General features: G+C 41.8%; 1 protein-coding gene across 2 annotated transcripts in view; it reads left to right on the top strand.

Annotated features, from left to right (window-relative positions):
- The window catches only part of RASA1 (RAS p21 protein activator 1), a 118,485-nt gene that overhangs the window by 1,924 nt on the left and 91,506 nt on the right, over window positions 1-25,055 (top strand). For both annotated transcript variants that reach the window (XM_075932186.2, XM_075932187.2), the window contains exon 2: window positions 24,329-24,481. In XM_075932186.2, coding sequence (XP_075788301.1) covers window positions 24,329-24,481 — 153 coding nt within the window. The remainder of the gene's footprint in view (window positions 1-24,328; window positions 24,482-25,055) is intronic.

The following is a 25,055-nucleotide window of genomic DNA, read 5'->3' as shown; positions in this document are numbered from 1 at the left end:
AAGTAGCTATTGTCAAATATAGATATGATTTTTATGATTCTTGGTAGGAAAATTAAGCCGTCTTTAGACTTTCTGAAACTTAAAGCTTTCATATGCGTACTGCGTGGAATAACATTTTATAGATTGTACTTTAAAAAAATTGATAAAATGTCTTACCCAATAATTTTAATGCTATTTAATTTCCATAAACAATGAATTTAATAGCATGGTGTACAGCTGATTTTAAAGGTGTTTGTGTTCAGTTGGATTGTGTGAAAATTAATGGGAATTGAGTCAAAGCATTGGTAGGTGTTTTACAGTAAGGTTTCTTTATGATTGTCTTTCCATTAACTTAATAAGCATTCCCTTGTTGATAGTATTACAGGAAAACTTAAAGCTGTTATGCAGGACAATTGTTGTATTTTATATATATTATAGAGCTGATGCTGTGCAGCATTTGTGTGTACAATTACTGATAAATATAGATACGAGAAGTTGAGATGCACTAATAACACTAGTAAGGTGTGTAAGGGTTTACATAATACAGTTTCAAGGTTTATGGTAGGAAAGAAAATTGCACTCAAGTGTGTCTGATTATTGTCCCAGAAACAAAATTGTGTTTTAAGTTGGTATTTAGAAATCAAGCATTAACTAAGTTAAAATGAAGTTTTATATTTCAGATAAATTAGGGCTATAAGGCGTAAAAATAGCTATGGATTTACATTACAGATTGTTGCTAGTAATGTTTATCCAAGAATGTTCTAATGTTGTCTTGACAGTTTTTTTTTTTTTGATATCTTTTAATATCTGAGCTATTACTAGTTAAACCTCATGAGTTCTAGTGTCTTTCTTTTTCCAGGATTCAGGATGATTTTTGCATAAGTACACAGGCATAACTATTATATAAGAAGGAGGGTGTAGAGTTTAATATAAACCATATTTTTCACACAATTTAATTTTATCAGTCTTTTCAGTGATGGATGGATGTAAATATGTATGTATCTATTTAATGACTTTATTGTAACAGTTCCTAAACATCAGGATCTCATTGTTCTAGGAACTGTAAAAGCACATAGTGAGACAGTCCTGGTCACAAAACGATTTAAAAAAAAACTAAATTGAGCAGACAAAGGGTGAGATGGTAAATAGAGGCACAGAAAGATGAGTGAATTATCGAAGGTCACACAGTAAATCACTGGTAGGGAATCTAGATTTCTGACATCCCGTTTGTTGTCCTGTCTGCTAGACAAAATTGCCTTTTTTACTGTAAAAACATACTGTTTTTGGAATGGTTGTGTTAGGGGTTTGAATTAGGGCTGTGATAGTTTAAGCACTTAAATGGTTAACCAATGAGCCTGGGTGATTACACGCAAACCTTCACCATTACATTCAAGCCTCCCCTTCCCAGGGGGAAGGGGAAGGAAGGTGAGAGGCAGGTGCTTATGGAGAGCTGGCTTAAAAGCTGGCTCCCTGCAAGCACCAGCTCCTACTTACATCTTCATCACAAGTGTGATAGTGGCACAGTGGAATTGGCGCTGCTGTAAATGGTGTCGATGTAGCATGAGTTAAATCCCAAGAATTTGGTCAATTTCATGGTATGATAAACTCTCAGAAAGCAAGTGTGAGTGTTGTTTTTCACCGTTTTGCTGCAGAACTGGCTACTTCCCTGGTGCTGCCGCCACCACCTCCTCCTGGCGTCCTTCTCCAACATGTAAAGAAGCTTTCTGTAGCAGTACAATTGAGTTTACAAATATTTGGTCAGTTTTGTACTGGTATAGCAGTTATTAAGCTGACAAAATTCTTCTAAGTTTAATACTGTTTTAAAGGTGGTAGTGGCAGCAGCAGAAGTTCCAGTATTTGCCAAAGATATTTTTACTTTCTATGAATGATGATTTTCATAAGATGCTTGTGTTGAATTTGAACAGAGCGCCAGAAGCTTTATAAAGTAAAATTGCTTGTTGTACTGTAATGTGTTCAAAACATATCCCAAATTGATAAAGCTTTGCTACCATTTTTGTTACCTGTTGAGACAGAATATTAAATGACGAAAGACAGTGAAGAAAATAGCTAAAGCCAGAGACTGTAGTAGGTGGGGGAATATTAAACAAAAATGTAAGTGGAAGTGAAACATTATATCTGATTTTAGTGTGAAGTATAAGTTTCTTCAAATAAGTGTAATGATAAGTAACATCTACCAACACTTATGTCTGTCTCAGCAACAAGGGTTAGAAAGGAGAGAGAGAGAGAAAGCTAGTGAGCACACACCTGCAGTTCTACAGGAGAAGAATGACTGGTGTCCATACATCTAAAAAAATTAGGGCATAAAATCACCTTTTTGGTAATTATATTTATGTATGCAGGAGTATTCAATGCAAGTTCCAGGAAATAGTCTTAATGGCATATATGGGGGTTTTTTTCTGCATAGCAATAGAAATAGATAGAATAAATGCAATTTATCTCTTTTTAGTGTGTAAAGTTTATCTTCCTTCTCTTTAGCAAAATGATGTGGTAAACAGATAAATGATTGTTCTTTAACCAAAAACCTGCAAATTTATTTAACAGCAGAAGAATGCAATTATTGATCTAAAAATAAATAGATAATTAGATTATATGTTCTGTATTTTTTAAATGTTATTTTTGAAGATTATCCCTATATAATGCATAAGCAAGAGCTGAATACAATTGCTGGAGAATGAATTCCGTTAGCCATGTAGATGAGAAGCCCAGCGTATCATGCATTTTCTCTTTTTCTCACCCGCTCCCAGGCTCTTGGGGAGAAAAGGACTCTGTTTTTCACCAGGTATTCTTTCTTAGGCCTGTTAATTAATACATCGATTTATGCTCCAAAGCATGAGCACTTGTCTCGATTTTTATATTATCTTGTATTTTCTATATAAATTGTAATCTCTTCCATTGTATTTAGTATGTATTTTAGACAACTAACTCTACACCAGTGATAAGCAATCTAGACCAGCAAGTGGGCTTTCACCTCGGTGGGCCACAAGATTGTTGTAATGAAGATGGATTCCCTGGATAGGGTAGTTTTGCTAACTGTACTTGAGAACCTAGGATTTGCAGAGTGTGCTGATAGAACTGTGACAGCACTTCTCTCTCTCTGCATCCAAACAAGTAGCTCTCTGTCAATGTTGCGTGCAATCAGCACACTTCATGTGCACTTTCTTTACATGTGTGCCACTTTAGTAATAGCAGTAGGGGGAAAAACTACGCAGACGGAAACCAGCAGAGGCTGGCAACTCTGCTTGTGAGCAATGGTAAGCAAAATGTCTCGCAGGCCATATAATCCCAATGGGCCACAGGTTGCACATCACTTGTCTACACAAAGAATAATTTAAATTGTTGCTTCCAATTTAGGACGTTTCTTAAACTTTTGTAGTGTAGTTTCCTCCCTAGAATATGGTTACACTGTAGAAGGCTGTTGCTAGAGAGTTCTGGATGTATCCAGCCACAAGTCCATCAATGGCTAAGAAGTCAGATTGCTTTAATCAGTTTCCAAAGAGGGCTTAGAGTTGTTTCTCTTATCTTACTTTTGGCAGCTTGTTAGTTTCAGCAGCTTTTGAGGCCTGGTGTACATACAGTAGGGGCCAGGAATCTTTTTTCTATCAGAGACAATTGACCCATAAAAAAAAAATAAAGCATAGGCCCTACAAGGGGTTGCAAAAGCTTGGGGCTTTCCCCCACAGTGGGGTGAGCTGGCAATCACAGACTCTGGGGTGAGACTGGGAAGGAGGGGTTTGGGTGTAGGAGGGAGCTCCAGGTAGGAGCCAAAGGGTTTGGGGTGCAGGAGCAGGCCCAGGGCTGGGTGAGGGAGGTGTGGGCTGTGGAAAGGAGGTGGGGTGGGAGAGGAATTTCCAACCTGGTGCAGCGGGCTCTGGGTCCAATTGGCAGCACAGCACAGCCACAGAAAGTTCCCTCCCTGCCTTGGCTCTGCATGGATCCTGGAAGCAGAGGGCAAATCTGGCCCCTAGGCAAAGGCACGACCATGTGACTCTGTGCGATGCACTTTGCTCACCCCACAGGTACCACCTGGGCAGCTCCCATTGGCTGTGGTTCCCAGCCAATGAGTGCTTCAGAATCAGCACACACATAGTTTCCCTGATTGCCTCTGCATGTAGGGGCTGTAGGAATATGCCAGCCACTTCTGGTAAGAGGGCTGAGCTGTCTGGGTTGTTACCTGCTTGGCAATCCTAGCTTCCCCATGCACCAGTGTGAGCTGAGGCTTTCGGCTCTGTTCCCCCCCAGGGCATATCACCAAGGCTCAGGGTTTCCAGCCTACAGCATGGATACTTGCCATGGACTGGATGAAAGATGAGGCCTGTGGGCCGTTGATTCCTTAACTCAACATGCAGTCTGGGGTACTTTTGTAAACTACAGTAGAACTTCAGAGTTATAAATACCAGAGTTAGGAACTGACTGGTCAGTTTGGAACCAGAAATATGCGGTCAGCCAGCAGCAGACAGCTCCCCAAAAAAATGCACTGCAGCTCTGTTAAATGTTTAAAAAACAAAAGGGAAAAGTCGAGGAATCTGTTTCTCTGCATGTTTTGTTTTTAAATTAAGGTGGTCAAAGCATCATTTTTCTTCTGCATAGTAAAGTTTCAAACCTGTATTAAGTCAGTGTTTGATTGTAAGCTTTTGAAAGAACAACTGTAGTGTTTTGCTCAGAGTTAAGAATGTTTGAGTTATGAATAACTTCCAATCCTGATATGTTTTTAACTCTGAAGTTCTACTGTATCTCCTTTTAAATTGAAAAAGTTATATTCGTTCACTCCCCTGGTGTGGGTGCAGTTTTATATATAAAGGTGACTCGTCTGCGCTACAGTTATGTTGCTCAGGAGAGTTAATAGATTTTCGCACTTGGTTTAGAGTGGCTATATTAGAGATGTAGCTGTGATGTTGTAAACTCTTTAGTTTAGCTATGCTTATAGGAAGAGGAATAACCTATTATGTATGGGATAGCAATATTGGTACAAAGCACCATTACAGCTGTATAACTGCATCCAAACTGGGACAGATTGTGCAACTTTAACTATATAGTTAAAGTAATACAACTTCTTTGTGTGATCATGCCTTGAGAGCATCCTAAAAGCTTCAGCTTGGTATTTTTTTAGAATAAGGAATTGTGCAGTTAGATAATCTGGCTAGAAAACTGTACTTTTATTGATTTAGCTATTAATTGACTCTATTAATAGCTGAATCAATGGGAGAAAGTTTCTTTTTGTTCTATTGTATTGGCCCTGAGTCCAGGAATTCTTGGCTAACAAGTTGTTTTTGTCCTCAAAAATCCGGACAATGATCTTAAATTTGTTCTTTTAGGGTCCTGACTTGTTTTTAAAACATATTAGAAAAACTCAAGTTTTCTATGTCTGTGGCTCATTTCCTGGGTTTTGCATTGCCCTTTTGTAGGAGCAATTCATTTATAGTATCCTTGAGACAAGATTTGATACCATTCAGGGAAACTTCTTTTCTATGGCAAGAGAAGTGATTAGTAAAATTTAAATAACCATGTCCAGATTAGTTAGGTTGAGGTATGTGATAGGTTGTCCCTTTTGAAGATGCCATCGTATGTACTGGGATACCACTGATCCCGCCTGTTCTGCTAGGCTGGGCACCATTTTCCTTTTCTTGCTGAGCCAGACTCTTTCTTACCCTCTCTAGTACGCGCACAGGCAATGCCACACCCAGCTGTAGAAAGACAGAGACACTGATACCTTGCTCTTAAAGTGTTTCTAATGCAGAGCCACAGCAATGGTAGTTGCCAGACCTGGCTTGAGAAGGGACTGAGTGTTTGCAATGTTAATCCTTATCAGTCATGTAGTTGACAAATGTATTACATGCTTCTTAACATCCCAAATTTCTGTAGCTTAGAATTCCAGTTATATCTCTTTTCAAACTGGACCCTGTCTCTGTCTGGGCTCCCCTTTTGTCTTCACTCCAATCTTCATTCTTGTCCATACAGGTAATGGGTAGACTTGTTTTCCTTCCTTCATACCCTTAAATGGGAGATTTTCATAATGCAGGAATTTTTGTTTTCCAAAGTTGGCTTTGCTCTACTTTAAGTAGAAAATTACTAAAAATTCAAGGTAATCTATAGTATCAGGTGACAGGGCAACCTAACCTAGTAATGTCACAGACATCTCTCAGGAAGAAGAGGTAAGTATTTTCAGAGTCTTGATGGTCCATTAGGAAGAAACAAGTCTGATGGCCTGTTGTCTGGTGGGAGGAGAGGTCTCCCAAATACAGACCCAGTTGTAATTGTTACATAGGCTATATTTCTAACTTTAGAAATAAATTATACATGCGTACACATTGGATGATCACATTCAGTAAATCATCTTTCCAGTGGTAACTCACATGACCCATCTTGCATAAAACATATCTTAGTTATGCCATATTTGTATAACAATATTTCTATGAAGAATATGGGGCTCAAAACAATCTAATTTCCTTTCTGTGCTCCAAACTCTATTAGTGTAATACTGGTATTGGCAACATACGATAAGTGGCACACAAGCTGATTTTGAGTGGCATGTGCCTAGGCTGCAGATTCGGCTGTGCGGGGCTCTGGTGGTGAATGTGTCTGGTGCCCTCTCCCTTCCCTGGCAGCAGGTTAGGCTGCACGCCAGCTGCCAGGAGCAGGCTGGAATCGGGTTGGGGTACGGTGGCTCTGCGGAGAAGAGGGGCTTGTTGGCTGCCACTTGTCAGACCAGGTGTTGCACTGTCCTTGGCAAAGTGCAGGGAGCTTCGTTCCTCTGAATGCCCTGTTGACAGACAGAGGCAGTTGATTAATACAGCGTTACACAGCCCGAGTCATACACACAATAGGATTTTAATCCTAAATGTGAGGGTTACTGGCTAACTGATTGCTGTAGGGCCCGAGATCAGAGAACTCAGCAAAGGAAAGCAAGACCAAGGATCATATTATATGGTAAGATCTGCATCTTAATTTTTTTATTAATGAAGCTGCTAAGATGTAAGTAGGAATATTATTGACTTTAAAAAGTATCAATGGCATGCAGATCCGTAAATAGAAGTGAATAAGTTAAATCTCAGCACGCCACTTCGGAAAAGTTGCTGACCTTTGGTGTAATAAATAGGATCATACCAAATTCATGTCCATGAAAAATGCACCATGGACCATGAAATCTGGTCTCTTCCTGTGAACTCTGGTCTTTTGTGTGTGTTTATGTGGGTGACTAGCATTTCTCAAACTGGGGGCCCTGACCCAAAAGAATGTTGGAAGGTTATTTTAGGGGGTCACACTATTGCCACCCTTACTTCTGTGCTGCCTTCAGAGCAGGGCAGCTGCAAAGCAGCAGCTGTTTGGTTGGGAGGTCAGCTGTGAAAGCATACCCCGCCAGCAGCAGTGTAGAAGTAAGGGTGGCAGTATCATACCATGGTATCCTTATTTCTGTACTGCTGCAGGTGGCAGCTGTGCCTTCAGAGCTGGCATCCTGGCTAGCATCTGCTGCTCTCCAGCTGCCATTGTCTCAAGGCAGCACCCCTACCAACAGCAGTGCAAAAGTAAAGGTAGCAGTACTGCAACCCCCTCCCAATCTTGTGACTCCTACCCCTCCTGCTCTTCAACAATTCCTTTTTGGGTCAGAATTCCTACAACTACAAAACTGAAATTTTAGATTTAAATAATTGAAATAATGAAATGTATGATTTTTAAAAAATTCCATGACCATGAATTTGGTAGCGCTCTAAACCATCCCCAACTTTTAAGCTTGAAAATTCTTCACCAGAACTATTGAATCCTGGAGATTATGGAAAAGGGTTGTGGTGTTCAACTAAAATATTTGTTAAATTTCTCCTTCTGACCCTTTCCCATTCTCTTTCAGAGATGTCCCCATTGCAAGAAACTGTTAGGAGGGAGGGGCACTTTCTGTGACTAGAGATTTTTATTTCTGATGCTTTCTGCTTCCAAAAAAGGGGCTCTTTATTGAAGGACTTGTCTATAGGGAAACCTAGTGTGTGCTGCAGGGTGTGAATCAACAGCTCACTAGCTTGCTGCAAACTAACTTGTCATGTGGACCGTGATACTATGCATTAAAAGTTCTGTAGTGCATATTGATGTGCTTACACAGAAGTGTATCAAAGTACATTATGAAACTTTCATGCACATTAGCAGGGTCAACACAGTCAGTTAATGTGCTATAGAATCACACCATGAGTTGCCATGCAAAAATTCTCTGTGTAGAGAATTAGGACGTGTGTCTATTTTAGAAGGTGCAAATTCCTGAACAAAAAGTAATGTTTTCATATTTTTAGGAAATAGAATCACATTTCCTGACTCATTTGGAATTTTAATCTGTTGACAGGCTTACTTCTGCGTTTGAGGATGGGGTTATAGCCAGTTACTCAGATTCAAGTTGGGCAACAGTTGTTGGAAGTTAAAGTTGCCCTTTTAGACTCAGGTCCAAATATGTTAATCTAGTGCAGTGGTTCTCAACCTGTGGCCCATTTAACACAGATCTGTGACCCACATGATGTCCTCAGGCTATATAGGCCACATACCTATGCGCACTCAATAGTAAATAGGTTGAGAATTGCTTAGTAGAGACTACTCCTCTTTCCAATCAAAACCTGTCTAGAAGATTAGAAATAAAAAAATTGTTAAAGGTTGTAAAGACAAGCACACTATATACATTATTATACATTTTGAATTACATGCTCACATACAATTTTCACATACAAGATCTCTTCCTCATTCACAGAATGGATAGCGTTCACTGAATAAGCAATTATTCAGTACAGGCAGTCCCCGGGTTACGTACAAGATAGGGACTGTAGGTTTGTTCTTAAGTTGAATCTGTATGTAAGTTGGAACTGGCGTCCAGATTCAGCCGCTGCTGAAACTGACCGCCAGTTCTGACTTACATACAGAATCAACTTAAGAACCCCAGGCGTCCCCAAGTCAGCTGCTGCTGAAACTGATCAGCAGCTGATTCCAGGAAGCCCGGGTCAGAGCAACTCTGCCTCGGGCTTCCTGTAGTCAGCGCTGGTCAGTTTCAGCAGAAGCTGACTTGGGGACGCCTGGGGCAGAGCAGCTGGGGTGCTGCTGGGTTGCTCCAGTAGCGCCGCTCCTCGGTGCTGCTGGACCAACCCAGCAGCACCCCATCTGCTCTGCCCCAGGCGTCCTGATTCAGCTGCTGCTGAAACTGACCAGCAGCGGCTGAATCAGGACCTGGGGCAGAGCAGCTGGGGTGCTGCTGGGTTGGTCCAGTAGTGCCCAGAGTGGCGCTGCAGGACCAATCGGCAGCGCCCCAGCTGCTCTGCCCCAGGGTCCAAAACAAAAGCCTGGTCTGCTGGGGGGGCACACTAGCTGCACCCCCCCCCCCCCCAGCACACCAGGGACACGGGGAGCAGAGCCGCAGCGGACCACAGGCGGTCCCCAGCAGACCACAGGCACCCGGACTGAAGCCGCAGCCGCGGGGGGGGTCCCGCGCCTCTGAGGCTTTGCCAGAGCAAAGCCTCAGAGGGGCGGGGAACCGCCGCTGCTGCCGCTTCAGTCCCGGTGCCTGTGGTCTGCTGGGGACTGAAGCCAGGCAAAAGCCTCAGAAGCACGGGAACCCGCCCGGTCTCCAGCAGACCAGGGGCACCGGAGCAGCTTACGAACGGGGCTTTCTCGCCCCGGGAGCTCGCAGGTAGCAATCCGCCACCTTGACCTCCGGGGCGAGAGAGCCCCGTTCGTAAGTGCGGATCCGACATAAGTCGGATCCGCGTAAGTCGGGGACTGCCTGTATTGTATTTTATTCTCCTTGTTCAGTTCTCTTGTGTTCCCATGCTTTATTTATGCACACTAATGGAAACAGAAAATCTGTTTCTGCTCTGAAAACAAAATTATTAATTTCCTTGTAAATTTTTCTGTGGTGATCACAATTGTGAGTGCCTTGAAAACATTAAATTATTATTTTCACATCTCCCAGTTCCCTCTGACATCTCTCTCCACCCATCTCCCAATCCCAGTACTGTAGTGTTCTCTTCACTGCTCTGTCACCCAGTGTATTCCCCTGGCCTCTCCCCCCTCCCTCCCAACTAGCTGTTACTTCGTGTGCATTCAAGTCAGTTGGCAAGTCAGTTGGCTTTCTCCACACTGCTTGAGCACTAGTTAGGGGAGAATTTGCTGTACTGTGTTTTCATTTTTCCTTCTCTTAGTTCTGCTGGTACAGTGATTCACAGCAATAATTTCAGGGAAAGTCCCATTCATCCATTGCATCCTAGGATTGAGCCTTCACAATGCAGTCAGACTCTTGACTTTAATAAGTCTCTGCTAAGCATATGCAAATGGCAGGGTTTTCTGACAGTCAATGTAGCTGTTTTTTGTTCAGAACAAGAAAAGGACATCCCTGGCATAAAGCAATCTCTCTGCCATATTTTAAGCCCTTGCAGTAAAGCATGTAGATGTCAAAATTTCCAGGCAACTGTATCTGTATTTCCTCTTTGTGGTCCACCAAGAGCACCCACTTTAGCTTTCTGATTCCTAACCAATGTCTGGTTTCCTCCTGACCAGGGATTTTGAAGGTTGAAATTTCATCCATTTTAAATCCAGAACCCGAACAGAATGTGGGTAAATGAGAAATTTCTCTAAACATTTCATGCATTTTATCTTGGCACTAGTATAATGGGAAATAAGCAGACAATGGGAAATAAGCAGACTCTCTCCTCAGCTGTAGCTTCAAAAACTGGGTTTTTGCATAACCAGAGTGGGGAATTTGCATTAACTGCTTGCTAGAAATTCTCCAGGAAATCCACTTAACATTTTGGGTATGTCTGCACTGCAAAGTAAGCCTGCACTGAAACCCAGGCATAAGCCCAAACCCTGCAGAAATCTATGCAGAAATCTGACTCAGAGTCAGTAAGTCCTCTGGATCCAGGTCATAGAACAAGCATGGGAAAGTAGATCCAATTCTTTGGGCCCACATATCTATCCTTTCCATTTCAGAACTATCCAGTTGATTCCCAGGAAACAGAAGTAGTCTTCTGGTTAGCATTTAACCCTTCAATTTTATTTTGATTGCTGAGAAGAAGTATTTTAGCAAGATTGCTGCTCCCAAGTTATAGGCCCGCAGTTGGTTCTGGTAAGTCTCTGGTGTGAGCAAGAAGATCAAACTCATTAAGAATATCAGAAATGATCACGAGTGCCAAAAAATGTCAGGCAAATGTATTGTTGGGGATTCAATGGATGGATGGTGATCTGTGCAGGGAGCATAATGAATATCTCAAGAGTGACTTCTGGAAAGCCAGGCCTGAGAACCACAATCAGAACTATCATTCTGCCTCTTTTACAAAGGCTTTGGGAGCTGGGTACTGTGACATGCACTGAGCCCACATTGGTTCACAATAGCCTGGTCATCTGGGATGGCTATCCTCTGATTCTCCAAATCTCTGGGACCAGATGGTATTCATCCAAGAGTTCTAAAAGAAATCAAATGGGAAATTGCTCAACTATTATCTGTGGTTTGTAACCTATCCATTACTCAACTATTCTATAGTCCCCAGAAGTGGGGTTGACAGCTAGTGCACTCCAGCCCCGTTCCCGGGGAGCACCCTGCCACCCTGTTCTTCTGTATCCAGGTCAGCAGCATGGAGACCTAGGCAGGAGTCAGTCCGCAAAGGGACCCAGTTTAAAAACAAGTTCCCTGTGCAGTCTGGCTGCCTGCTGCCCTGTTCTGCTACCTCTGATACAGTAGTGGGGAGAAGAGGGGGTCCGAGTTCCCCACAGACAGAGGCTACTGCTGGGGGCAGGGAGGCTGCTGCGAAGCCAGCTCTCCTAAGCACCGGCTCCTGGTCTTCCTGCCCCTCTGATATAGAAGGCAGCAGGGAGTGGAATGTATGTAGTCGACAAGATTAACCAATAAGCCTAGGCTTATCGGTTAATCATATAGTTGACTACACGTCAACATCCCCACTGAGTTCTACAAAGTAAAACTGTGGCCTTGAGATTCCACTGGCACTTTTTTCTCTGAGGATGCATTGAACCTTTTTTGAAGTAATGGGACAAGATATAGTTTTTGTCTGCTTCTAGGCCTCTTCATCTCAGCAGCCCAGCCACATTGTACCAGGAGCTTTGGATTTTAAATCGTCACAGATGTAATGCTTGGTGGTGAGCTTACAGTGAGTATCATGGACAGAGACAACAAACAAGTGCAAAGGGAAAAGGGAAAATAGTCATGGCAAATGGAGACATGCAGCAGAGCACAAGGAGAGATTTCCAGTTCAGTTTCTGGAGCAGGAATGTTGCCTACGAGACAGATGGAACACAGGAAAAAGACCTGTTTGAGGGACTTCTTACACTGATGGCCTAAAGACTTCAGGCCACTAACACCATGTCCTGAGTCCCCTTCATGGTACCATGTCTTGAAGATCAGGAATGCACTAGACAGTGACACAGTGGGATGGCCTGTGCAAACAGGACTGAATGCTAATTGGATGGGACAAATGTGCCTCCTGTAGTGGCTAAATATGCTAGAAAGGGAAAGAGAATGGAGAGGCCAGGAGAGACACAGAAGTAGAAAATTTGCTTGCTTTGGTTTCTCTGTTATGCACTTTACTACTGGTTTTGGTATCGGTTTATTACTGTCATTTTGGTATTATGTTGCTATCTAGCTGTTGGATTCAATGCTTGAGTATTGTTTTTCATGATATAGCCATATTCTCAAATAAAGGCTTTTATTTTATTTAAAAAGTTCATTAGCTTTACTGCATTGCATCATATACTGTGTATTTTGAAGAGTAAAGATGAAGCACAACTTGGAAGTTGTAGTCAAACACATTCTCTTAGTGTGTTTAGTCGGTATAATGAAAACCCACAATTCCTGTTATACAAGACACCATCACAAACCTCATCTAAGCAGTATCTCATCCACAAGTACAATTTGATAGTCTTCCAACCCACCACCATTTGTAGAGTATTGCAAGAATACTCCACTTACTATAAAAAGTGCTGTGCATATCCATTTGTCAACATACTGTTGTCCTTCTTCCAGTAGTCATATAAGTCAATCGTGTGATGTACAAAGTATCACAGATTTCTGTTCCCTGTGTGTATCCTGCTCCAACTGTGAGAGCTGTGCACTTTCTGCTGAGTGTACTAGGTCAGTGGTTCCTTACTGTAATAGGTGTATTTTTTGGGGGAAAATATCTCATATTTGGATTCACAAAGATTGTGAAGAACACAATAATGTGGACAGTATTGATGACACTGGAATCCTGACAGTTCTGTAAACAGTGCCAGCCTTATTTCAGCCTGCCAAATGTGTTTGTCACCTTTCTTCACCTCCTGTGTGTAATTAAATCATCTTTTGCAGGCCTTCTGAGATTAGGACATGGTTTCTTAAGATAAAGCAAACGGGGTTACCCATGAATCTTCCATGTTGCTGGCTATGGTAGCCACAAATATGCAGATCCAAAATACAGCTCAGAAGGATGTATTGGCAGACTGACAACTTCCTGTGACATGCTGCAGGATGGACAGTCAAGTTTTCCCACAGTTCACCACAAACAAATGGCTAGAGAAGTTACAGCTGGAGAGAGTACAAAGAAGCTTGGCATAGGTTGGTTTGACATGGGTTGGTGTAGATGCCTGAGTGGTGGTATAAGAAATTCTAAACCTTGGTTCAATATTCAATGTGACACACCAGCCTGGATTTATAAACACTGAGTCTGCAAGCTGGAGTCCTGCTTTTGGGCTTAGATTGCAGTGTAAACATACCCGTATTTACCAAAGTCCATAGTTATCTGGCACACTTTCAGTATAAGCTTATGAACTTTCAGGTTTCACATCTTTCACTAGAGATGATCTATGCAGTCCTCCAATTAAATGCCATATCTGCCACAGGAGATGCTAGCACTTCTCAGTAAAATGGTTGTAGTAATTATTTTAACACACACTATTCCTAAAGTAATTCTGTGCCAATGCATAAGTGCAGAATTAATGTCTCCTGCAGATTCTCCCTCCTTCACCCATTGTAAAATACTTGGTTCTGACAGACAGAGGTAGGGAAGCTGTGAGAGGGGCCATGCTGCAATTGCACCTTTTGTAAACCAGGGGCTGATGTGGCACCAGAAGATCAGCTGGCTCATAGGCTGAAGTAGACAGAGGAAGAGAGTAGAGCAGTGGTGGGCAATCTATGGCCCATCAGGGTTCTACGTGTGGCCTATGAGAGATTTTAACTATTACCCACACCCAGGATTGCCAGATTCCACAGCTTTCCGTCCTCATGTTTTTTCTACCAGTATTAAAATGATATGCATGTAAAGCAAGGGCATGTGAATTGAGGTCCATGGTTACTACAATCTTAAGCCCCACTGAGATGGAGGACCATTTATGCAACCCACTCACTAGCCTAGATTGCTAGAGTAGAGGCTGTCTTCCTCATAATGCCCTGCCCATGGGCCAGGTGAGGAAGCCTACAATATGAAGGGACGGTAATCCATGTGCAGAATAGAATTTTAAATGAGGGCACTTTGCTAATCAGTTGGGTGGAATCTGAATCTCCTGAGTGGCTACACAAATGCACAGTTTACAGGAAACACTGTGAGGTGAGTGGAAAGAGCTGGAGGCACACAGGATTGCTGGGGGAGTTGCATAGTCTGGAATACAGAAGCGCTAATGGGGGAAGGGGTACAGACTGGGCCACATGAATTAGTGGAGTAACAACATTAAGTTGGGGTTGACTAGGAGCAGAGAGTTTGGGAGTGGCAAAGTGGGGTTGTACAAACACAAGGAGATTTAGCAGTTATCTCTGAATGGGAGAGGCTAGGGATCAACCAAGGTCTGTGTAGGAGAGGCTTCCAACTCCATAACAAGCCTTCCTCCACCCAAAACCAAACTTTTCTGTACTTCTCCCACCCTCTCACGACAACCCTCCAGGTTTACTCCCCACTTCTTCCCAGGTGTTACTTTCTTCTCCCTCTCTCCCAAATTTTTTAAATAGTACAATAGCTCATGGTACTGTGCACTCAGCTGTTACTTTGTGGATAGGGAGAACTAATATGGCAGAATGCCAGTAAACATAAACATCCTTCCAGTTTTAAACCATTGGATCGTACTGTCCTAAAGAAATGAAATACAAATGTTAATATTTGTTCCATATAGCTTGTGATGAGAGAGAAAAGTTAGGTTGTATTGATTTTCATGATTTCTCAAGAAGGAGATGCTATATGTTTTGGAACAATGGAAACATTCAGGAGTTGGCTAGGAACTAATGATTTCAAGTGAGTTGACATATCAGAGGAAGTCAATGCATTTGTCATACAAAGCTGGAGTGAAATTTATCTTGAAACTTCATTTTTGCACATAAGGGTAAATATGTTAAAAATAAATGTTAAAAATTAATATGAACAGAAGGCTTCATGCCTTTTGTAGTGAGACAGCTTTTTATGGGATACTTAGAATAGAATACTAGAACTGGAAGGGACCTCAAGAGATCATCAAATCCAGTCCCCTGCTCTCACGGCAGGATTAAGCACCTGTCTATCCAACCTGCTCTTAAATATTTCCAGTGATGAAGATTCCACAATCTCCATAGGCAATTTATTCAAGTGTTTAACCACCCTGACAGGAGGTTTTTCCTAATGTGCAACCTAAACCTCCCTTACTGCAATTAAGCCCATTGCTTCTTGTCCTATCATCAAAGGCTAAGGGGAACAGTTTTTCTCCCTTTTCCTTGTAACACTACGTTAGATACTTGAAAACTGCTATCCTGTGTCCTCTTAGTCTTCTCTTCCAAACTAAACAAGCCCAATTCTTTCAGCCTTCCTTTATAGGTAATGTTTTCTGGACCTTTAATCATTTTTGTTGCTCTTCTTTGGGCATTCTCCAATATCTCCACATCTTTCTTGAAATGTGGTGCCTAGAACTGGATACAATACTCACACTGAAGCTTAATCAGTGCAGAGTAAAGTGGAAGAATGACTTCTCGTGTCTTGCTCACAACACTCCTGTTTATGCATCTCAGATTCATGGTTGGTTTGGTTTGGTTGTGTGTGTGTGGTTTTTTTTGGTGCAAATTTCACACTGTTGACTCATATTTAGCTTATGGTCTGCTATGATCCCTAAATTCCTTTCTGCAGTACTCCTTCCTAGACAGTTGCTTCCCATTTTGTATGTGTGAAACTAATAGCTCCTTCCTAAGTGGAGTACTTTGCATTTGTCCTTACTAAATTTCATCCTATTTACCTCAGACTATTTCTCCAGTTCATCCAGATCACTTTCAATTCTGTCCCTATCCTCCAAAGCACTTGTATCCCCTACCAGCTTAGAATCATCTGCAAAGTTAATAAGCGTACTCTCTATGCCATTTAAATTCTTGATGAAGATATTGAACAGAACCTGTCCCAAAACAGGCCACTGCAGGACCCTACTTGTTATGCCTTTCCAGCCTGATTGTGAACCATTAATAACTACTCTCTAAGAATGGTTATCCAGACAGTTATGCACCCACCTTATTAGTAGCCCCATCTAGGTTGTATTTCCCTAGTTTGATAAGACGGTCATGTGAGACCGTATCAAATGCTTTACTAAAGTCTGGGTATACCACATCCACTGCTTCTCCGTTATCCACATGACTTGTTATCCTATCAAAGAAAGCTATTAGATTAATCTGACATTATTCTTTACAAATCCATTCTGGCTGTTACCTATCATCTTATTATCTTCTAGATGTTTGCAGCTGAATTCCTTAATTACTTGCTCTATTATCTTCCCTGGCACAAAGTTAAATTGACTAGTCTTTAGTTTCCTGGGTTTTCCTAGGGCTGGGTGAGGCAGCAATTGTTGATGTGGGTCACTCCAAGAATTTGGAAAGTGGTCAAGGGCCACATTCTTCTATATTAATGGAGGATGTCTGGGATGGAGTTTGGGTAGCTTGCAGTCAGGGATTGGGATACATGAGGGGGTGTGAGGTCTGGGAAGTTGTTTGTATGAAGGAAGCAGTTGTAACCTGGGTTAGAGGTCAAGAGTGTAGGTGTTTGGGTTGTGACTTTGAGCAAGAGGGGATTGTGACTTGAGGCAGAGGACTGCGGTGTGGGAGGGTGGGGGTGCTGGATTTGGTGTTTGATATGGTGCAGAATCTAGAAGGAAATATGGGGGCAGGAGAGGGGCAGAGGATTGGGTTATTTGGGGTAGTGGTGCAGAAAGTTTGTGTTGTGACCTAGGACAGGAGGTAGCTGTGACCTGGGGCAGGGAATTGGGGTGCAGAAGTGGGGCAGAGGGCTTGGGTTATGTGGGGTAGGTGTGCAAAGGATTGGGGCGCCAGAGGCAGGCTCTGTCTGGGAGACTTATCTGCTTGACTACCAGCCAGCAGTTTTCTCAAGCAGATTCCCTACCTGTCCTGCCCCCACATTGCTGGCAGGGACCATTGTGGTTTTTGAACCGGTACAAGCCAGAAGGGAGGGGGGAAGGTGCTTCTCAATCCAATGGGATTGTGCTGGGGGCAGGGGCAGCATATGAAGCCTATCCTGTCTCCTCTGGTCTCACAGCTGTTCAAAGAACACTGCAATGGCCACTTTTCTCAGCAGTGGGGGGGCGGGGGGAAGGAGTGGCGGGCAGGCAGGGAGTCTGCCTGAGGCCCCCTGCTGTGTCTGCGAGCTGGCTATAGCATCTTGGTGGGCCGGATTTGGCCCATGGAGGGTATTTTGCTGAGGCCTAACCTCAGGTGAAATTTAAAAATATACATTATTACATTGTGCTAGAGCATCAGAAAAAATCCGTTCTCATTGTGCAGGCTAATAATAGATTATAAATAGGAAAATGTAGATGAATTCTGCTTTACTTGTTTAAGATGTTGACTGAAAAGAATATTTTAAAGTGTTGTAAATGTACATTTTATACAAAAGGGAGCTAGTAAAAAGTTTTTAAAGTCAGAAATAAATAAATTGCAGTCCTTAGATTTGGTATGGAAACTACCTAGGGATAAGAACATAAGAATGACTATACTGGGTCAGACCAAGTAGGCTGAGAAATATAATTTATGCCATCATGTGCCAACAGTGTCCTTCTGCTATGTATATTGGACGGACTTCTCAGACACTTTGTCAAAGAATTAATGCCCACAAATCAGACATCAGACATCTTCACAAGGAAAAACCAGTTGCTTTTCATTTTAACCTACCTGGACATAATCTTAATGACCTTACTACATGCGTCTTACTTCAAAGAGACTTTAACACCAGATTACAGAGGGAAACTTCAGAACTTTCTTTCATGCTTAAATTTGACACTTTACGAATGGGCCTTAACAAAGATGCTAATTACCTTAACCATTATGAAGACAACTTCCCCACTTATCACCCCTGATTAGCCATTAATTGACTCATAATAGCTATTCCCTCCCTCCCTCACCCCACCTTCTGTACTAAATCTGATTTGTCAGTTGAATAATGTGTTTACTATTTTCATTGTATTCCTTTGGTATATATGGTCATGTCAATTCTCTTCCAGAATATGATCTGAGGAAGTGGGTCTGGCCCACGAAAACTCATGACTTATTAAACCATCTTGTTAGTCTTTAAAGTGTTACAGAGTTTTTCCTTTTGTTTCTAAATAGTGAGTTTAGAAATTTTATGTATTTGGGAATATCATTGCATAATGTTCTGTTGCAGGGCTTCTTGTACTTGTCTCTGAAGCATCTGATAATGGAGACAGGACACTGGTAGACCACGGTTGTATTTCTGTATGACAGTTCCTATGTTAATATGTTCCCTTGAATCAAAACGTGAGATGGGAGGAGTGGAGGATGGCACATCCCAACTGTAATATTACAAAGAGACTAGAACCTATAACACTACATGAAATATATTAATCGTAGCAGCAGCTTTTCCTCTGCAATTATGAAAGTCTGTGGAAATGGTTATAAAATTGAGTAGGATTGAAATGACCTATTTTTTTATGAGCACAGAAAATGGTTAACAGCTGCAGACAGATAAGTCTTCTTTCACCTACAGTGTTTTTTTTTTTTTTTTTTGTAGATGCTAACCTTGCAGTGGTCATCCACCTGTTTGTTTCTGTATGGTTTTATGAGAAGCAGTTCCATTCCAGGCACATTCCATTTTCCTTGGCAACCAAGCCCTTAAGTTGCATTAAGTTATGATAAGAGGAAGCTGTATACCAAATATGGTCCTAACTCTTACATTTTAGAAGGAGTTCCTGACAGACAGACACAAACTCTTTTAAATATATAGTAGATTACACTGTGCTTAGTTTCTGTGTGTGTGGGGGTGGGTGGGTGGAGAACTGACAGGTTTTAAGTGTAATTTCGAAAGCTTGTCAAGAATACTTAGAACAGGGGTCCTCAACATGTGGCCCATAGCCTGTTTGGAGCCGACGGTGCAGTTTGGGTTTTCGCGGGTTTCAACATGTGGCCTGCAGGTGGGGGCCAAAACCAAAAAGTAGTCAATATAATGATCTTCTGTTGATATGCATTTTAGTAGTTAAATTCTCAGACTCATTAAAAGTGCTGTCATGTGTGGAAATTGGGTAAATATTGTATTTTATTGATAAAAGCAGAACTGTCTTAAATGGGGCCTGTGTGGTGTGTAGTCTTGCCTTAATCTTTGTATTCATGCCCTTAAGTGTGAAAGAAGCTATTTGCATGTATATGCAACCACACTTAAGTTGTGGCCTTCCTCATGTGCTTTGAGTATCATTGTGGTCCCCGGGACTTTCAAAGTTGAGTAGCCCTGGCTTAGAGAATCAGATGGATGCTTTTTAATAGTTTATAGAATTTTTTTTGCCTTTGGATGCTCCCTCCAAATAATCTATATCCATTTTATAGTACTTATCAGAGTTGTGAGGTTTGTTTTTTTTCCTTTTACAGGTGATATGGTTTTGGACTGGTCATCATTTTGAATACAGGCAGTCCCTGGGTTACGTACAAGATAGGGACTGTAGGTTTGTTCTTAAGTTGAATCTGTATGTAAGTCGGAACTGGCGTCCAGATTCAGCCACTGCTGAAACTGACCGCCAGTTCTGACTTACATACAGAATCAACTTAAGAACCCCAAGCGTCCCCAAGTCAGCTGCTGCTGAAACTGATCAGCAGCTGATTCCAGGAAGCCCGAGGCAGAGCAACTCTGCCTTGGGCTTCCTGTAGTCAGCGCTGATCAGTTTCAGCAGAAGCTGACTTGGGGACGCCTGGGGCAGAGCAGCTGGGGTGGGGGAGGGGGGGGCGGGGGCTCGGGCAGCGACTTTGCTCCGCGTCTTCCTGGTCTGCAGACCAGGGAGACGCGGAGCAACTTTTCTCGCCCGGAGTACACGGGCGGCGGGACCACGAGGTCCCGCAGTCCGTATACTCCGGGGCAGCCCCGTTCGTAACTGCGGATCCGACGTAAGTATGTAAAATTGAGCTGATTCTTTCAAGTACCTTTTTCAGTATAAATTTAAAAAAAACTATAATGATTGTCTTTGTTAGAGGGATGCTTGATGTAACTTAACTGTTCATTGAATGTGCTTTTAAAAGATTCTGAACATGATACTAATACCTGTAGTTCAATTACCTGGTTTTATAATACTGGTTTGGAGAGACAATACGATGCACCATGTATTGGTATATTTCTTTACCTAATATGCACATTGAAAGGCGAGAGGTATTTGATATGTAAAATATAAGACTGATTTATGAAAAAAATTTATAGTATTTCTTCATGTCCTTTCAGCAAGGGCAGTGCGATCTAGTGTTAAAACTATACTTTCTCTGGAAAAAGAATGTAGCTATTTCCTGAAAACTATTTTGCTTACTGTAATATCTTCAGTATGCCTGCTTCAGTGTGTATCCTGTTTTCTAAAGATGTGTGCTATCTGCAGTGGTTTCCTGAGGATATTAACTTGAACTGTTTTCTGCCATCACTGCTGAATACTGGTGAAATGCAAATGTTATCCTATCAGTTTTCAGTAAATAAAACAGATGTCAGAACATAGTTTCATAGCTATTCAGGAACAGCAGTTTAAAACTGAAAAAGAGCATCTTTTTATTAGCAAATAGTAATTCAAATTACAGAAAAGATATGTTTTTGTAGCTTTGATTGAATTTATGTGCTGGCATAAGAAGGGAAATTAAATATTAGGGATGTTAAATTTAGATTAATTGGCTAATTGAATAGTTGATGCAATTTGTATTGACTATTCGATTAGTCGATAAGGGCACCTCTGCCTTTTAAGGCGAAAGCGCTGCCGGGGCACGGAGCCCGCTTGAGTCTCCCGCTGGCCCGTGCTCCCTGCAGCATTTCAAAACGGCAGTACCTCAAGGAGCACGAGGTCAAGTAGGTAGTCTACTGTTGGATAGTCAACGAGTCGTTCATATTCCTATTAAATGTGCCATATTTTTTGTTCAGAGGTAAATGGTGATAATGTCTTTCTATAAGCCACTTACACTCACCAGGTAATAAAGGTAATAAAATACAGATATGTGGAAAATAACAAGTATATCCTGTTCAGAGTCAGAGGAAATAATTTAGAATGTATCAAAAACAATGATATGCCTCCTATGGAAGACACTCTTCATTTTGTGAATAAAAGCTTCCAGTCGACAAGTTTGTAAAACTTGAGATACCTAAGTATGTTTTACAGAACTGTAAAATAGAAGGGTGATAGTGCACATTTATACTGGTTAAATCTCTCTAGTCCGGCACTCTCTGGTCCAGCAACATGTGTGGTCTGGCATGATTTTAGTTAGCTGGATGTCCACTTATAATGGGTGTAGCCAAGTTTCTTGTAGTCCCATAAAGTTTGTTTATAGCCACAAGTGCTGGTTCTCAGTGTTCTGTGCTCTTATAGAGCTCTAATTTACACCTAAATGTCTTTTAAAAGCCTAGTAAGCAGTAGAAATGTTGTAATATTGCTAGACAATTTGGGCTGCCTGTGTTCTGTGAGGTCTCAAGGGTGCTGGACTAGAGTAGTTCAACCTGTAAGTCTTAAAAAAAACCCTTACCTCCTATGGCAGTGTTTTTCAGAATGGTCCGTGGATCCACTCTGAGAAACCTGCTAACTGGTTGTTTTTGTTGTTTTATTTACTGGCTTCTTGTGGCTCCCATTGGGTCTGGTTCACTGTTGGCAGCCAAGAGGTACTGCGGGAAGCAGCGTGGGCCAAACCGCTACTTCCAGCGGCTCCCCTTGGCTGCAAATGGCAAAAAGGAGCCAATAGGTGTCACAAGGCTCCGTGGCTGTGGAGCTGGGAAATAAACAAATGGGAGCGGCCAGTTAGCAGGTTTCTCAGAATGGATCCATGGACCGCTTTGAGAAACACTGTCCTATGGAGAAGTTTCTATTGTTTTGTTTTCTCCATCTAGTATAAAGAGCCATTTATTAGAAGACTTAATTATGTCAGGGATGTTATTTCAAGTGGAGAATAAACTAAAGTAGACAAACTCTTAATGATTTTACTTTCTGCCAAATTTAATAAATGAGGAAAGAGAAATAAAGATTTTCCCTTGAACAGCACATTTCATTTAAAGCTATCAGTGTTTTACAAACATCTATCTCAGTGGTTATTTTGAAGTATAATAAAGCAATCGTATGCATTCTACACACTGATAAACTGAGATAGAGATGTGAAATAGCTTACCCTGTGTAACTTTTTCATTCATAATTAGACTGTACGATTCCCGATGCGTCCTCTAGTCCAGTTTCTGTAAATAAACCCTAACAGAAATGATATAGAAATAACTTTGTTTAAAGGATTTAATTTTTTCAGAGGTCAGCAATTTTATAATGGGCTGTTTGAGGGAACTTCCTTGTACAATTTAAAAATTCCATCGTAAGGAATAGCTCTGCCCCTCACTGCTCATCCAAACTTTTCATTTATTCTGTTTCCTCCTTTTCCATAGTGGCAGCATTGACAACTCCTTTGTTCATTTCAGTTACTTCATATTGACATCTTCATAGTTTACAAATATCACTTCCTATACTAGGGATGTAAGCAACTAGTCAACTACATGATAAGCAAGTGCTTATTGGGTAGTCGAGTAGGAACTCAACTAATCACTCCCCGCCCCCGCCCCCGTTGCCTATCTCAGAAGGTGGTCCCCTCCCCCCAGCACCATCTCCGGGGGGTAGGGAGCAATGGAGAAATGGCACAAGTGGGGGATTGAAACAGTTCCCCCCCCCCCCATGTTGGTCCCACTGCTGCTCCTCTCCTCTCCCTTTGTAATGTACAAGAGCCACCCGAAGGTGGCTCTGATACTTTCCAAAGGGAGAGGCACTGGGGGATAGGGAGCCCACCCCCCTATTGACTAATCAAGTAGTTGATGGAAATTCCATCGACTACTCGATTAGCAGATTAATCGAAATTTAACATCCCTATCCTATACTACTCCATATACCATCTCTTTTAAGAATGATACTTCATAGTGCCTACAAGACATAAGCCAACTGATAATGGAGAGATTGCAGGAGAGTTGGGTATGGTAGAGATTTTAATTAAAATATATCTTTGATGTACAGTATAGGGTTAAAATAAATGGGACAACTATGTAAAGTAGGATATTTTTCTGTGTAAGTGTCAACTTCTGTTGAACCTCAATTTCAATTTAAAAAATGTTAGTTTTCACCCTTGTGATACGATTAGTTTAATTTTTTGCCATCATAGTCTTCTGAGTTACACCAAATGTCTACTGTTCTAATTAATGTTAGAAAAAGGCAGGCTCTCTTTCTTTTTTTAAAAGTCCTGATTTTTTTTAACCTAACAAAGCCAAAACGGGGCACAATCCCTTTATTTCCTTTGCAGATAACCTTTATCTGGAAGGAAGGAAAAAGTTACTTGACTCATGTTTTCAGAAATAGGATACATGTAATTTAAACACTTGAGTCTTTCATTCTGAACTGCTCTTCTTAGGGGAAAATCACCTAAATCACAGCCTGAGGGAGAGGTATCTGTACTGTTTACACAAAATCTCTGACTGAGGACAGAATCCTTCCTTGGATTCCTCCACCCCCAACCCCCTTCTGCTTTTCATCTTCAATTTTTAATTAAATTAGTTATTTAGAGGGAACTTTCAATGAGGGCTGTAATGACATGGATTTGGGCAAATCAATGAACCATGCTGAAAAGAGAGTTCTGAAATGCAACAATCTTCTTAAACCCAGATTGATGCATTAAGTAACCGTTTAAAAAAAGAGACAAGCTAGTAACCAACATTAAATTTCCATAGTGATAGACCAAAAAAAGGAAACGCATAATGATTTTAACTGAAAACTTCATCAGAGTTTACACATTAGAGTTCAGTGGATTTAATGTTTTATAGTAAAGCACTTGCAGTACTCAAGATGTTTTTATTATGACCACACTTTGAAACTTTATAATCACCTGTTTATTTCACACTTTCTTTTCCAGGTGGTATCATGGAAAACTTGACCGAACAATTGCAGAAGAACGTCTTCGGCAAGCAGGAAAACCTGGAAGCTACCTTATTCGAGAGAGTGATCGGAGGCCAGGGTCATTTGTGCTTTCATTTCTTAGTAAAACAAATATTGTCAATCATTTTAGGTGAGTATTTATTTTCCTATTTGAAAATGTTATAGCTATTGTACGTATAGGAGTAGAAGTCTGTGTAGCACATTCAAAAATCTTAAGTGTTTGCATGACAGTCCATGTTAACTAGCAATTACAGTGGTTCTGAATATGTGTTTCTCTCATTTTGCTGTACATTTGCTTACATTCCATGAATTGTTTTAAAATAAGTACCGTATTTTCCAGCGTATTAGACGACTTTTTATACTAAAAAACATCCCCCAAAAATCGGGGGTCGTCTTATATGCCGGGTATAAACATACAGGCAGTCCGCGACTTGCAGGTATGAACGGGGCCTTTCTCGCCCCGGAGGACACTGACTGCGGGACCTCATGGTCCCGCCGCCTGTGTACTCCGGGGCGAGAAAAGCTGCTCCGTCTCTCCCTGGTCTGCAGACCAGGAAGACGCGGAGCAAAGCCGTGGAGGGGCTCCGGCAGCGGGACAGCCCAGATGCGCCGCGGCTGTCCCGCTGCCGGCGTCCTCAGAGGCTTTGCTCCCGGTGCCCCTGGTCTGCTGGGGGCCGTCTCCAGCAGACCAGGGACACCGGGAG

This window comes from Pelodiscus sinensis, chromosome 6 (assembly GCF_052426305.1).
Source record: "Pelodiscus sinensis isolate ZL-2025 chromosome 6, ASM5242630v1, whole genome shotgun sequence".
Classification (NCBI taxonomy): domain Eukaryota; kingdom Metazoa; phylum Chordata; order Testudines; family Trionychidae; genus Pelodiscus; species Pelodiscus sinensis.
Note: the sequence above shows the minus strand (reverse complement) of the source record. Positions and strands in the feature narration are given on the sequence as shown.